This window comes from Neodiprion virginianus, chromosome 3 (genome assembly GCF_021901495.1).
Source record: "Neodiprion virginianus isolate iyNeoVirg1 chromosome 3, iyNeoVirg1.1, whole genome shotgun sequence".
NCBI classification, from domain to species: Eukaryota; Metazoa; Arthropoda; class Insecta; order Hymenoptera; family Diprionidae; genus Neodiprion; species Neodiprion virginianus.
This window is the reverse complement of record NC_060879.1, coordinates 25,191,395-25,205,959: the sequence shown is the minus strand read 5'-3', so window position 1 is coordinate 25,205,959 and position 14,565 is coordinate 25,191,395. Positions and strand designations below refer to the sequence as shown.

Here is a 14,565-nt window from a genome sequence, read left to right as displayed (position 1 = left end):
CCGTTGCAGTTTTAGACAGGCTGCCGAAATACTGAACACTCGCAATATGCAGAGAACTGTGCAGCAAATTCCAGTAGCGAATATAGATCGCGTGAAAATTCAGTGTACGATGAAATTTATCGCAAGCTCGTTTCTCCGTACTGCGTGACGATTTGTCGTTTTAAGTAGCATTGTCCAAGTTCTAGTTGAAAGCAATATATTGCTTCCGTTCCCTGAGGCAAAATCCCGCGTCGCCTCGTTTTTATATTTCTTTGTGACAGTTCAATTTAGTCCCGTACAAGTCCCGCCTCGCATCTCGCAAAAAAAAAAAAAAAAAAAAAAAAGAAGTATAAGAAGAAACTTCTCTCCACATTATTTTTATAATTCGCTTCGACGAGCCTCCGTAGCATTTTAAACAAGCAATGTAAGACTCTCTCTCAGGGGTGAATTCCGCCCTCTCGCTATACTCTTTTTCCGCTCTTTAATTTACGTGCAAATTTAATGTTTACAAAAACTTTTTCTTTGAATATTTCCTTCCTCGCCGAAAGATAGGTAAATCCGCCTAACAGATAATGCCGGGATTTGATGGTCAAATAGTGTTCTGATTTGTATCAGGAGTTACACTTCTTATTAACGATTAAGGTTGACGATATTAACCTCGAACAATAAATCGAGTTATGCTAAAAAATGTCAAATATATAAAGTAATAAGTTTGAAAAACAAACTTATAGTTTGTTCGAATTATAACTACGAATTGAGGAAATTTTGATTCAACTCGATCGTACTTTAATCAACTTTTGTTATAACACGTAATTTTATCGATTGCCCGGAACCTATACTATCGGTTAAAACATTTGCCAAGGGGTTTATGGAGAGTGAAATATCCGTCGACGTTATTCGTCCCGAGATGTGGTTATAACAAGGGTACGAAGGAATTAAAGGGTCACGGTACTGAAAGTTCAATACCTAATTTGCCAGCGTATAAAGCGAAAGGGGATGTGCTCACTGCAATTATCGGTTATATTCGCAGGCCAATAAATGAGGCTCTTCGGCGATACCTTTGTAGTCTTTGATCTCGGATGTTTTTCCACGACGGGCATGTATTGTTTTAGCGAAATTAATTTCGATATAACGGGACTGGCTGAATTACCAAATAAAGAAGATACGTCATCACAAACGGGAAATTCAATATTCATCCGCATATATATCCCCGCAGGATTACTTTTTTTAAACGGCAAACATTTTTCCGTTTTCCGTCTGCGCAGGTAGACCGAGAGTTTTCATATGTGAATTAACAGAAAACGTTGCCGTTCAAACTCTTTCATGTTTTTATTATTTCGAATAACACTGAAATTTCCTCCTCGAAGTGAATCGTATTTTCAGGTGCGTTTTTACTCATGCGATCGTCGAAACTAAAGTGGAAATCAACTGCGTTCTGCTTGCGTACGGAGCAGTGAATTAAACAGATTAAACAACAAACAAGGTAGATCTGCCTACTTGCAAAAGAAGGTATCCGAAGTGTACCTTGCCTTTTTTCTTCATTCTATGATAAGTTGCGAGGAATCGAAAAACATTAGACATATATTCGTCACGCGATAATTCGATGTTTTAATAGATGAACACCTCTCCAAATTTACCCCAAAAAAGTAAAGGATGCAGCCCTTGAGGATAAAAACACTGTGCAGATTTGATCGTCCGTTGATAGTTAACAACGTCCAATTGGTGTTATTAAAAACTTTTTACTTCACTATCGAGAAATCGTGAAAATCGATTTTTGGGTGTGAATTTGAAAAAAAAAAATAACCTGTCTAATATTTTTTTATGCAATACAGCGTATCATAGAATAATAAAGAAAATCGATATTAAGTAGGTACATCCGGGTGCTTTGATTCCTCACGATCCATTGAGGCCACCGATATTCTCGATAATGAGACGATATATCCGACCTGCCTTTCACTAAACAAGAAATGCATGACCAATTTTAATGAGGATGAAGTTAGTAATCTTACTGCAACAATACATGTTTGGGAGATAAACCATGATAAACAAAACATAAGTATTCATATTTTTAAAAGCCAACACCTCGACAATCATTCAGATATCGCAGAGTAGCGATTTTTTCCCTGATGTTTGGTTACCTTAACGTTACTAAATTTAGCCTTGTCAATTTTATAGCTTCATCTAAAATCAACAAGTCCTGTCATCCTGCTGCAAAAAGCGTTCGAATATAACCGATATACTAATTATTTATTGATCGCGATATTTTACTTTATTCAGCGGTGTGACTCAGAGACTCATTATCGCGCGTCAATTTCGTCGATTAGGATAATTCGAGCCGGGACAAGAGCCAGTAACGGCATAAATGACTGACGATTAAACAATTACTCCGTACAAAAGGCACGTATCACTGGATGCGGGAACCGAGTATTATTCGTAGGGTAGTTAGCTCAAGTGCGCCAAGCTCGAAAGCTGCGCACCGTCTCGCAGGTGACCCGCGTGCAGGTTGGGGGTGGTTCGGGGGAAGTTGACGAGACGAGGCTCGATTCTCCTAGCTAGCGCGTAATGAGAGGTATTGTGCGACGCAGCCTCTGGGGGTTCCTTCTTTTGGAATCCGATGAATGGTTGAGGTAAGTCTCTCGGTGCTGCCGTGCTTCAGGATGCGGAACAGGAAGGGGCGAACAGGGTACTGGAAGAAAGGAAGGAAGGAATGGAAAGAAACGCTGCTCGGAAGATGGTTCTGACTTTCAATTACATAACGTTATCGGTCGCTACTTATATACCCGCTTACAGGGCTCTTTTGATTAGATTCCGTCGGCGCCACAAGGCAAATATTATATACAAGTATATATACGTACCTATGTATATATTTTTCTTTCTCCTCTTCGTTGGGCTCCGATACAAATTTTAAATGAACCGATGTGCCCTTGAACTTCATTATCGGTCCGGTGATTACGAGGGTCTCGTAATGCGGAGGCTCGGGCAGAGCAATAGTCTTTATAATTTCGGAAATATTTGGCTCAGCTGTACGAAGGAATTCAGATTCACGTGTTATACGGTAAAACTTTTAGAAGTAATTTTTTACGCGTTATGGCTATATGCAGTGTTTCGTTGATGTATACGTATGTATATCATAGTTGTGTTCTGCAGCTGTGATATATTGGTAGAGAAAGAGGCACAGTTATATCAGCCGAAAGAAACCAAGTAGCTCTCAGCGCGAAACAAAAAAACGGGGCCTAAGAATATAAAAGGCAAGATTTATTACCCACGGTATCTTACTTTTGGTCATTACCGCATTTTCACCGTGAATAATAAGGTTTCAAATCGTTGACTTGAAAAAATGTTGGGGCTAATTAGGAGACAATGACGCGTTGGAAAATATGAAGACGACACGAGTAGGCACACACATGATAATAATTAATCCATTAATGTACCTACTGAAATGAGCATTGATCCTGAAACTAACTAAGCAGTTGTACCGTTTATTCTTACAGCCAATCTCGCCTTGACAACGGACGAATTCTCGACTTCGATTCTGTCGGAACTTACGGGAAGCCCGCCGCTGTGGGTGACGCGAAAAACCGGAAGCTATCGCCCCGAGATCTACATCAACAACGCCAAAGTTCTTATAGAGCGTAGCAACTACCAGTCGAGCATCCCTGGTAACAGCGGAGGATCGGAGGAAAAACAGGTTAGCCTTACACGCTTTTTATGCAAAACCACCGCCGCGACAATCGCGGCTAAATCGTGTACGTTCCCTACAAGCGATTTGCGTCACCGGTGTTCAACAAAACTGCCCACATCACGATGTTTTACTTCGCTGTACGGCCGCTCTTTGAGCGACGGAATTGTCACACCCTCGTTTCACTCTCTACGGTGATGAGGATTCATCGCTAGTTGAAATTCGCAGTTTCATCAAATGCGTCTGTTTATACGTTTGTAAATTGTTGCTTGGTTATAAATTCATCACTGTTGATCGCGTCATTGGTGTATCATTCCGATCGGACTGTACAGCAGTTGAATGTATTCATCCTTAAAGTGACGTCTAACTGAAGGGCGGAACTATATGTATGTTTCGAAATCATCGCTGATGAACCATGTCGTTGAACTTTAGAAAAGTGAATATTTAGTCTTGTGTAACTATATGGTGTAAATAATTTCGCAGTACGAGGAATGATCTTTACGGGGTGGGATTGAAATTCCAAATTTGAAAAGCTCCGACAGCGACAAGTTCGGAATTCTTTTGTAGCGAAACTTGAAGTGAAGAAATCAAAATTTGACGAAACATCAAAGTTTCGAATGGTCCGAAATCCAACGATCAAAGTTCCGAAAGGATAAAGTGCTGAACGGGCGTAACTCCGACAAGTCAAAGTTCCGAAAGTGCGAAAGTGAGAAAATTGAAAAATCTGAAACATGGAAATTCTGAGTGATCGAAGATTTTCAGTTCTCTGAATTTCTGGCTTGGCGAAATGTCACCACTTTGATCCTTCTTTATTTTGGACTTTCGACATTTTTACGTTCGGAATCTTGGTCATTCTGATTTTCGGTTTTTCTAATTTTTTAAACCCACTCGTTGAGTAAACTACGCTGTGTGATTATACTTCAACTTTTTGAACTTCGCTCTATCGAAACTTCATATATCGGAATTTTGTTCTATCGGAACTTTACTTTTCGGAACTTTGCTGTATCGTAACTTGAATTTTGGAACTTGGAGCCGTCGGGTTGTCCGACCATTCAAAACTTCGTTGTTTCGTCAACGTTTGATTTCTTCGCTTCAAGTTTCCCCGCAAAATAATTCGGAATCAGGCGCTTTTGGAACTTTTCAAATTCGGGACTTCAACCCGGCTCCGTCTTTACACGTTATAATCTCTCGTCCAGCTTCGAGATGGTTTTTACTGCAACAATTGGTGCACTGGTGATAATTTTCACTGCAAACGGAGACGTAAAATGACCTCGTTAAATTATATACCCTACTTATGCGATTACCAGGTGAATGTGAATTATTTAAACCCCCGACCAGCTGGATATTTATTATTTATCCCTACCCGAGGCTTGGATATATCCGACACATCGGTGTGTGCTTTAAACGCAAGGGTTCCTACCGGTGAAAGTTTGAAATCCACAAAATCCCAAAATTTGTACGTAAATGGGTAATTCGACGCTCGACCCGTCCTAAAAAATTAATCCAGCTTACCTGGCCGGTCTCGCATGACTCTACGTATAAACGCGTGTCTCTATCGCTCTATCCTTTATTCCCGTATCCCTCTCCCTAGATTTACCATTCCTTTTTGCTCAACCCTTCCGCCACGAGGAGGGAATAGGAATTACTTAGAATTCCGTCGGCGGAGCGGCAACCCTTAACCTTCACACGGAACGAAGTTTCCTCCGACTTTCTCTCGCCGTTTAGAATTCGGTTACACCTGTCGCGCTGTGCTTTCGCGTCTCATTGCCAGCCGAGTGGCAAATTGACGATAATGTATATCGTAGGTACGCGGCATCACAGATAAGTATAATAAATTTTCGTCAACCTCTGTTTCGTGTCTCAGAGGAAAGTTTGCAAAGGTGTTTGACGATCTAGTTTGGTCCCATGTAACTACGTACCTTGTCTTGGCCAAGTTTGCGGTCAGCTTCTAACGAGCTTTTAATGTGCTTTCAAAGGAAAATGTACAGCCTGTCGTCGGCACCGCAGAGTCATTATCGCTGATGGGTATTACAAGTAAACCTGCTACGCACCAAAAGATCGGGAGATACTTTTCACCCGACGTTGTTAGATTAAAGTATGTCAAATTTGACCCCACGTCGTGCAGGTTTCGCATTTGCTTCGTTATCTTGCCGTATTATTGCAATTTCTAGAGGTTCAAGTTCGTTTTTCCAACGTTATAGAGAATGAAAAAAAAAATTTTCATGCTGTTCTCGGCGCCATATCGAGTATCTCTGTATATACCAGCGCTGCTAAATGAGAAACTGCACCTAGTATTAGTTGAGGGTTGATCTCTGTTACTTCGGGAGAGTACTAAACGTGCTTGTGTCCCTCGTCCTTCTGTCTCCCTCGCTCTTGAGGAGGTTCATGAGTCAATAACACAGGTGAACGAAAATTGTTTTTTTTTTTTTTCGAGGTTTCGCATTTAAATTAATACATTTTGATTCCATACATTAAATAATAATCAAAATCTTCATTCGCTGCTTATGAAGTTTGCTTTTGTCTGTCTTGCGTTGATAAATAAGTCTTGAAGTGTTTGGTTGCAGCAGGTAAGCAGCCGATAGGAGCACGATTAAATAAAGAGCAAACTTTATATAATAAACTATTTTTTCTTTCATTACTCAGGGGAAAGAAATAAAAATTTGACATTTAGAACCAAGACTCATAATTCGTGTTGACCGGTGTAATCAATCAATTCTCGCTTATTATTTTTACTACGAGATAGTCACATGTTGAACATTTGTCAAATTTACATTTTCCGGAACTGTTAGATAATAACTATAAAAATGTAGTGCCTAGATCTTAACTCTTAATTTCAAATCACTGTAAAATGGATAAAAATTTATCAACTCTTATGGTGAATCTCTTCAAGACAGTCACAATTAGTGTCGAGTCTACCTCACGTTATGTACGGTAATGAAATGACACAAAAATTTCCATAATCTCTTCTCCGTCATCGTTCGTGCAAAATTATAATAACATCGATGCAGTACGAGGGTGCGCCTTTCGCCTTCCTTACCGAAAAAAAAAAAAGAAAAAAGTCTGTTATAATGAATAATCATTGCATTCACACTTTTTCTCATTAATTAGCTAACAAAATTGAGAAGACCAGCGAGTTTCTGGGGTGGGGTGAAAAGAGGGGGTGAGGGAAAAAGGCGGGGTTGAAAAAAGTGGGCGAGCACCTCAGGGCTACAAAGCACGTTCCTGCGCGACGAACGTGTAATGAGATGAAACCCAGTCCGCGGTACCGGTTCCAAGATTAAAATCCCCCGCCGCCCTCAAGCCGAGACGAACATTGGCCTGGCTCTCTTTGTTGAAAAATATAAGACAAACTTCTTTCTGGTAACCCGGGTACGCGGACAAACCCTTTCCCAACCCCCGCAGGACTCCTCTCCTCTCCTCTCCTTTCCTCTCCTCTCCACGCCTAAGGCGCCGAGCCCTAACAAGGAGGGAGACAAGTTGGGGATGAGTGGGCGTAATATAAGGCTATACGCACTGTGTACTCACTTCAGGCTCTCCTACTATCTGCGTGACGCGAATGAAAAGGAGTCGCTTGCATTACTGACTCCCTGCTACAACAAAATCTACGGGAAAAGGGGGATCAGTCGAAAATTGCGGGCTTTCAAGTACGAATCGAGAAGAGCATCGCGCGGCGCTTAAAGGAATTTTCAAATCAATGATGTTATCACACTTTACCGTCTATTTGATAATAAAACCGAGCTGAATAATGAATGAGGAATGAATTATTTTTCAAGAAATATACCTCTTTTTTTATCTGAACTACACCCTCTTCATAATGTCGAACTAAATGTGGTTTTGTAACTATTCTACACTATTTCTTGTATCAAAGTACCACATCTAAGGATCAGGGAGCATCTGCAAATTGTATCTGAAGGAATTCAAAAACTAAAAAATTGATTTTTTTTTTTACTTTATTCCTTCATACAGATTCATACATACCAATTATATACGTGAAAACGTATTCTGAAAAGTGTGCAATGTTTGAAACATTCCAGTGTATAAACTATGTTTCGTATATTTTTCGTTCGAATCTTACGAACAGCTGATCACAGTCATTTGAAAATGAATGAGGCCTCACAGAATTAGTGTCACGATCGGTTAATGTTATACTCGTGTTCCGAATCTCAAGGTTTTTCAAAATCAACTCCTGCTTATTGAACGTACAAAAAAAAGAAAAACTCAAACAATTCCGCAGATAACTTAATTCATAATAACCAAACATTTTTACTTCTTTCAAGATTTATAAAAATTTCCTTTTGCATCGAAATTCCGTCTGTGTATTAAGTTTGACTCAAAAGTAAGGAAATAATTCGTTAAAGTCCGTCTTTTTTCCAAGCACCGACCCAAAATTTATTCACAAAGCTTCGCAACGAAATTTCTCGTCTCCACGAAAATCTTCCCAGCAAGATCTTCGGCTCGGTTCAGACTTCGGCAGCGTTTTCGAACATCGCGAAACCTCTTCTAGCGTTGCAAGGTGGCTTCGCCTGCATTCACCTTGGTCAATACCTCGAGCCTCCGAAACCTCCGCGAGTTTTCCGTACGACGGTTCATTGCTTATTGCGCAGCTTGGCCCCTGATCACTCGGGGCCTGGAGTCATTGATCGTCGGAAAGCTCGCGCCTCGATTTGCCTCCCCCCCCCCCCCCTCAGTGGAGCGATACATGTGAAGCTGCACTTATACGTGGACCATGGGGAGTCATGGTGTCGTGTTCGGTGTGAAATCTCGGCTCTGGAGGATCCTGAATAAGGAATGGTATGTATGAATATAGAGAGTGGCGGAAGAAACGGGCACCGCCTATACCGAGTGTATAAATCGATACTTACATAATGTGCCTATAGGTACATACACGCATACATACATGTATATATATGTATATATATATATATATATATGCACAGGCGGCAAAGGCGAGAAGATACGCAAAAAAATAAAGGAAAAAGCCGAGTACATATGTACACCAGAGATTTTTCCATCTCTGCGAAGTTATGGGGACTTTTATTAGGCAGGCTTTGTCACCCACGAGCCAAGTCGTTCGATAGAACGGCGAAGAGAAAGAAAAAAGTGAAACAACAACGAACAGGGAAAAGAAGAAAATTCAATAAAAACAAAGGGAACAACCGGCGAAGAAGACGCTGCCTGACGTGCGACGATCACGAGAATGCCGCGACGCTTGTAATACGTCTCTAGGCTGGATTCGTTTCGCTTCGAACCAGCTCGGTCAAGTTTTCTAATCTTTTCCGGTGTTCCCTTTCGGTAGCGCGAATTTCCCGGCACACCTCAAAGCCTTCATAGAATAATAGTGTAAATCGTTACAATAAGAATCAGGCTAACGATAGGATTGTTTCCAATAAAAAATAGTAGTTGAATATTCAAAATCACCGAAGGATAACTCTTCTGCGTGTACAGTACGTAAAAATTTGTCAGATTCTACTGTAATTGTGGTGGGAAAATTGTCGGTTTAAATGAATGTTGTTTCACTCTATGAAAATTTTTTTTTCGGATCAATTGATCAATTTCTCTGTCGAAAAAACAAAATACATGTTTCGGCGTATTTCATCGCCGTATTGGTTAAATCGACGAATCGTTCGTCTGCACGTGTGTACCTACACTGGCTTACATCCCTTTTTATATAAAAGAGTTTTTGGATAATTTGAGCTAATAGCTGCAGCAGGCTTTAACCGGCAGTGAACTTTGGCGAGTGTTTCGCAATCAGCAGCGGAATATGAGTTTTCAAGATTAACGCAGAGTTCTAATTAAATTAAACCCACCCCTGAGGCCTGCGACGGAACGGCTGCACCGTGTCGTCAGGAATTTTGTTGAAATTTTTGCGCCTTTCTACCGCGGCGGTACTTCAGGAACGCGAAGAGGAATGACGGAGCCGCAAGGCCGGGTCGGATACTCTCTACGCGTCACGTCGTACCTTCCGCCTGTTTTACGACATACGTGTGTGCGTGCGCGTGTATGTCTGCAAGCTTCCGTTTTCCCGCTAGGCAAGTTGAGATCAACTCCAGAGACGCTATCAACGCCACTTCTCTTATTAATGATACCCCTCGAACGTGCAGTTCGGTAAATAATTGTGCATGTCTGAATGCCGGGGTTAGGAAAAATTTTTCTGTATTTTAAATAGAAATTTCACGGCAAGGATTTTTTTAAAATATGAAAATCATATTTGCACACCGAGAAAGGAGCGGTGATATGCACGATTTTTTTATCCAGTTATTGGTAAAGTTTGATGTAATCTCTGGAACGAGGAAGAAGAAGAGAATCCGGAAAATTTGTAACGGCGATGAGAGTCTGCCGTTTATTGGGGAATTTAAATCCCGTCTCGGTGATGTAATTTTGCAAAAGCAGTTAAGCCTCGCGTTCTTGCCATTCGGGTTACTAATCGATAATTTAATTTCTTCGCGCGACGATGATTTGACATTTATTGTTACGGAAATGCCAGAACGTAGCCCCAGAATACCGTCACAGAATTACGCATCATTTCACTGTTTTGTTTCAAATCTACTCAACTGCACATCAGTCGTATAAATTTACAAACGCTAAACTACGTCAATTTTTTCACAATTTTGTCGCGATTTTTCATATAGTTAATTATTTATTCACGGAGAAAAAATCCTTCGTATGGTGAAAAAAAAAAAACACGTTCCCTGGTAGCGAAAGTTAAAAAATTATTTGTTAGTACAAATGAAACTTTAAAAGCTTTATTCAAATACACAGCCTTACTTGCAATCGATAGAAATTTACCGTTGAAGTCAACGTTCAAATGTATGCGCCTTGGCGGTGAGGCGGGGAAGCTGAGAACATTTCGAGAACCCGAAAACAAACATCGGGATTAGAAAGGATTCAAGAGGTCATTACGTAACGACGCTTCGTAGAGTTCACTTCGAATATCGAGCATATCGAGATAACATTATCGCGGTTTTTACATTGTTTGTAGATTGTTGATTGCGAATAATTTAAAGAAGTGTACCATTGAACATTATATTTTAAATCTTGGTACATTGTTTCGGTTTATAATCATCTTCAGTGCACTTTTCGCAGAAAAAAGTCCAACGAGTTTGTATTCGAGTTAGGAATAATTCTTCCTGGTTGAAATGCTGCGTGAGAACGAACCAGAGGTGAGCATCTGCCGACGCGCTGAGAATCGTGTGAAAGGTTATTATTCGCGAGCGATACGGTGATTATGCTAGACCGTAAGAGCCACGTGGGATTGCGAGGCAATTTTAGGAACGACTCAAAAACTCCGACTTGGGAAATAAAGTCGGGATTCCTCTCGCGGTAGCGATTCACGTACGCATTCATATATGTATTGCAGCGTCGTACGCGAATCGGTGAAAATTCCCCGACATATGATCCCGCGGAAACTTATCCTAGAAATTTTCTTCTCAAGTTTTTTGAAAGATTCTGAAAATTTTATATCGAATTCCCATAAAAATTGTCAAACATTATACAATTTGGACCCTCCAGAGATGGTCAGAAGACTTCGAGGAAACTCGAAGTTGTAAAAAACTTTCGACCTACCGCCAGATTCAATGAATCTCAGAGAGCTTTAAAGGGGATGTGAATTTTCAAGCCGCGCTGCGGTCTGCATGCCGACTTTCCCGCAATCGTACGGTCGAAGGAATATTGTTTTCGCTTCTGTTATTCGAACGTACACCGAGCAGTACGATTTGCGAACCGCTGAATGGATCCTAGGTCAAACCTTCAATACCGAAATGTAAACAGAGGCGTGATGTTTGTGAGCGAGGATCCGTCGCAGAAATGTTTGATTTTGCAAACGCCTTACCTTCATTCACCTAGACGCGTGGGTAGTGAATATTTCAGTGAATATGCGTTGTGAAAATTGATAACACCACGCGAGTGAAAGTGACGTATTTTCAAGCAGTCCGAAGTACGTTCAGAATTTATTTTCAAATTTGTTCGGATGGTTGTTACGTGGTGGTTACATGTGAATCATTTGACTAATTTAATCGCTGCTACGCGATCACCGCGACTTATGTGAAGTTGGTGTGACTACTCGCATTCTGGAGAGCAGAGTTAACGACGGAGGCAAAAAAATCCTGAACAGCTTCGTTTTTCAAGTAAGGTAACTATGGTTGTAATTGACTTGATAGCCGGTCAGTTTATACTACAATATCTTTTTTCGTGTATCGAGAAACGTTTTACTTGCAGTAATCACTTGTCGATCGTTTTATGACCAGTGAATTCGTATATTTCATGTTTCGGTTTGTCTTCGATGTATACCTTCCAACAAAAAGTAAAAATCCTGGAGTAACTTTAAATCTACTTTCCGTAGTAACTAAACACTCGAATTTTTTCTCGTAAATGACGACGCACAACTTTCGCGCTACTGGCGCATATCTAATAGGTAGCGCGAGTATCGTATCTACGTGCTCGTATTTCGCCATAGCTGTCAAGGTGAATCGGGTAAATTCTGAACCAGGAGAAGTCTTAATGGAAATTAACAAAGCTCAATTTCCGGAGGGTTGGCAAATGGCAATTCAGCTCGGCGCCAGGTTGGCGTCATGTCTGCGTAGACTGTGCCACACCCTCTGCCTACTGCTCCTCCTCGTCGAATGGCTGCAGCTATCGAGACACTGCTTAGCTACTGCTGAAAGCTCAAAGCTTTTATTACCGTTCTCTGTTTCCGTGATCGAGCAAGAATTTTACTAGGTTTAACTGCCGATAAACCTCCGCAATGCTGTCCTACCGCGGGCTATAGTTCGGAATTTGTTGAAAATTGAATATATATTCAACTACTTCGTAGCTGTGCAATTAATATACATTTAGGTATCTGTACAGCTGTATAGAATGCGTTCTCCCTAGTTTTTAGCACAGATTCTCGAAAAATTTCTAGTAACCGTATAGTAAACTTGAAGATATCGATTGTCGATTCTCTTTACATGCTACGTAAGTTCGATATTTTCGTTAATAATGTTTATGCCTAAAGAATTCTTGCAATTATTTTATACCGTTTATCATTTTCAAAATAATATCTAATTTCTTGCTTATCAGACTTCCGGCTAATGACTCGTACGATTGATAATGTTAATATCTTCGTCTGTGATTTATAATCTTGCTAATTGTAAAAAAAATGAGATTCGGTAATCGGAACATGAACATGGAATTGAGAAATCATTTCTCTTGAACTTTTTTTCAACACTAAACGTTGAACTATTCAAGCTAACAAATTAAAAACAATTTCCAAAATTTGTAAAACGGTGTGTAGTCTGATGCAAATTCTTATGTACGTTCAAAATTCCTATTCAGCGTTCAAAACCCTCGGCAAGAACTTTATTCTAACACATCTGGTTTTCTACTATCATAGTCGAAACGGAGAAATAAAAATGAATGAATAAGAAATGAGCGTACGTAAATATAAATTCTGCAGAGTAGAAATCGGGCCGGTGGAGCCAGAATTTTCAGGGCATAAAAAACTGCTTCCCAAGTGCGGAAATCCTGAGTACGATAAAAGGCGAGCAGTGAGCTTGCAAGGCGATTCGGTCACATCGCTTAAAGCTCGATAATCACCCGTGAGTCGTCGGTTCGCTGGTATTTACCGGGAGCTTACTCAAGTCGCATGATACGATCTGAAGGGAGAGGAGAGTATCTCGATTATCCGGTGAATAGATGTACGTATCTGGTACGGCGATCGAATCCACCGATGGAAAACAAAGGTGAATGTTCCGAATTAAATCGTCGAATTATATGATAACGGTATCGAGCTTTCTCACCGCGCCTTTATTCTCGGCGTCCGCGATCATTTCGGGAGGGTTGGAGGAAAGGACACGCGGAGTGAAACACGGTCAACATTGCCTCCGGATATTTTTCAATTATCACCGAGAAAAACAATTCGACGGTTAATAAAATCCCCCCCCCCCCCCCCCCCCATTGTTATTGCTCCTTTATCACTCGCCCCCTTAGCGTTTCTATTGTCCTCTCTATATTATCTTTCACCGTTTCTACCCCGCCACTACTCTTTGTTCTTGAAAGCTGTCATAAGAATAAGCTTTCGCATTTAGCAGGCCTCCGTCACGTCCGGGCTTCCCTTTGCACATCTTGACAAGTTCAAAGTACACAAAGAGGTTTTCTTTTACTCGACGAATTTTTTTCCCCCTTTTCCTTTTTATCTTAATATTATACCCTTGTTCCGCTATGTTTTTACTCCCCCTCATTTTATTATCATCTCTGCATCGCCGGATGACCCTTCAGCTTTCCTTATTGTTCGAAGCCTTACTTGTCCTTTTTCACGCTGGATAATCGGAGGAAAGAGGACTTTCGTACCGGAGCCGAGTGTTCATGAAATTTAAGCAGTAAATCGCCTCGTCACGATACCTGGATATTTTTAATAAAATTCTCACCGCTTTCAAATTTACAACACACGCAACAAGTCATGCTTTCATTTTATACCATCTGCTTTATTCCCCGACGATTGTACGGTCGAACCGATTCTTCGGAATAAAATTCGCAATGTTCAAAAGCTACTTTCACTACACCGTAGTAGGTATATACGATATTGTATAACGAGTGAAATTGTACCTCAAAACGGAATCGCGAATTGAATTTCTGTATTTCGTCGAGGATCAGTCGAGGTGAGAAAACGGTTGGCAGTTAAGCCCGGGGAATTAATTATTCAATACAGCATTAGGCAAGCTAGACTCTCCGAAAGTCACGGGACAACCGAGCGTTGTCATGAATACTCGAAACAAACACACCGAGACACTTTACACACATGTATACGCGTACCCTGGGTGCATTTGTTCAGCTCGTAAAAGTCAAGGCGTTGGGGGAGGCTCATTAATACTGGCTGGTAGCAGCGCAAGGGTGTAAAATGATACGCCTGTAATTTGCAGGGACATTTTTCC

At 40.8% G+C, this 14,565-nt stretch overlaps 1 protein-coding gene across 8 annotated transcripts in view; it reads left to right on the top strand.

Annotated features, from left to right (window-relative positions):
• The window catches only part of LOC124299502 (fasciclin-1), a 224,666-nt gene that overhangs the window by 153,767 nt on the left and 56,334 nt on the right, over positions 1-14,565 (top strand). For all 8 annotated transcript variants that reach the window (XM_046752750.1, XM_046752749.1, XM_046752747.1 and 5 more), the window contains exon 3: positions 3,471-3,667. In XM_046752750.1, coding sequence (XP_046608706.1) covers positions 3,471-3,667 — 197 coding nt within the window. The remainder of the gene's footprint in view (positions 1-3,470; positions 3,668-14,565) is intronic.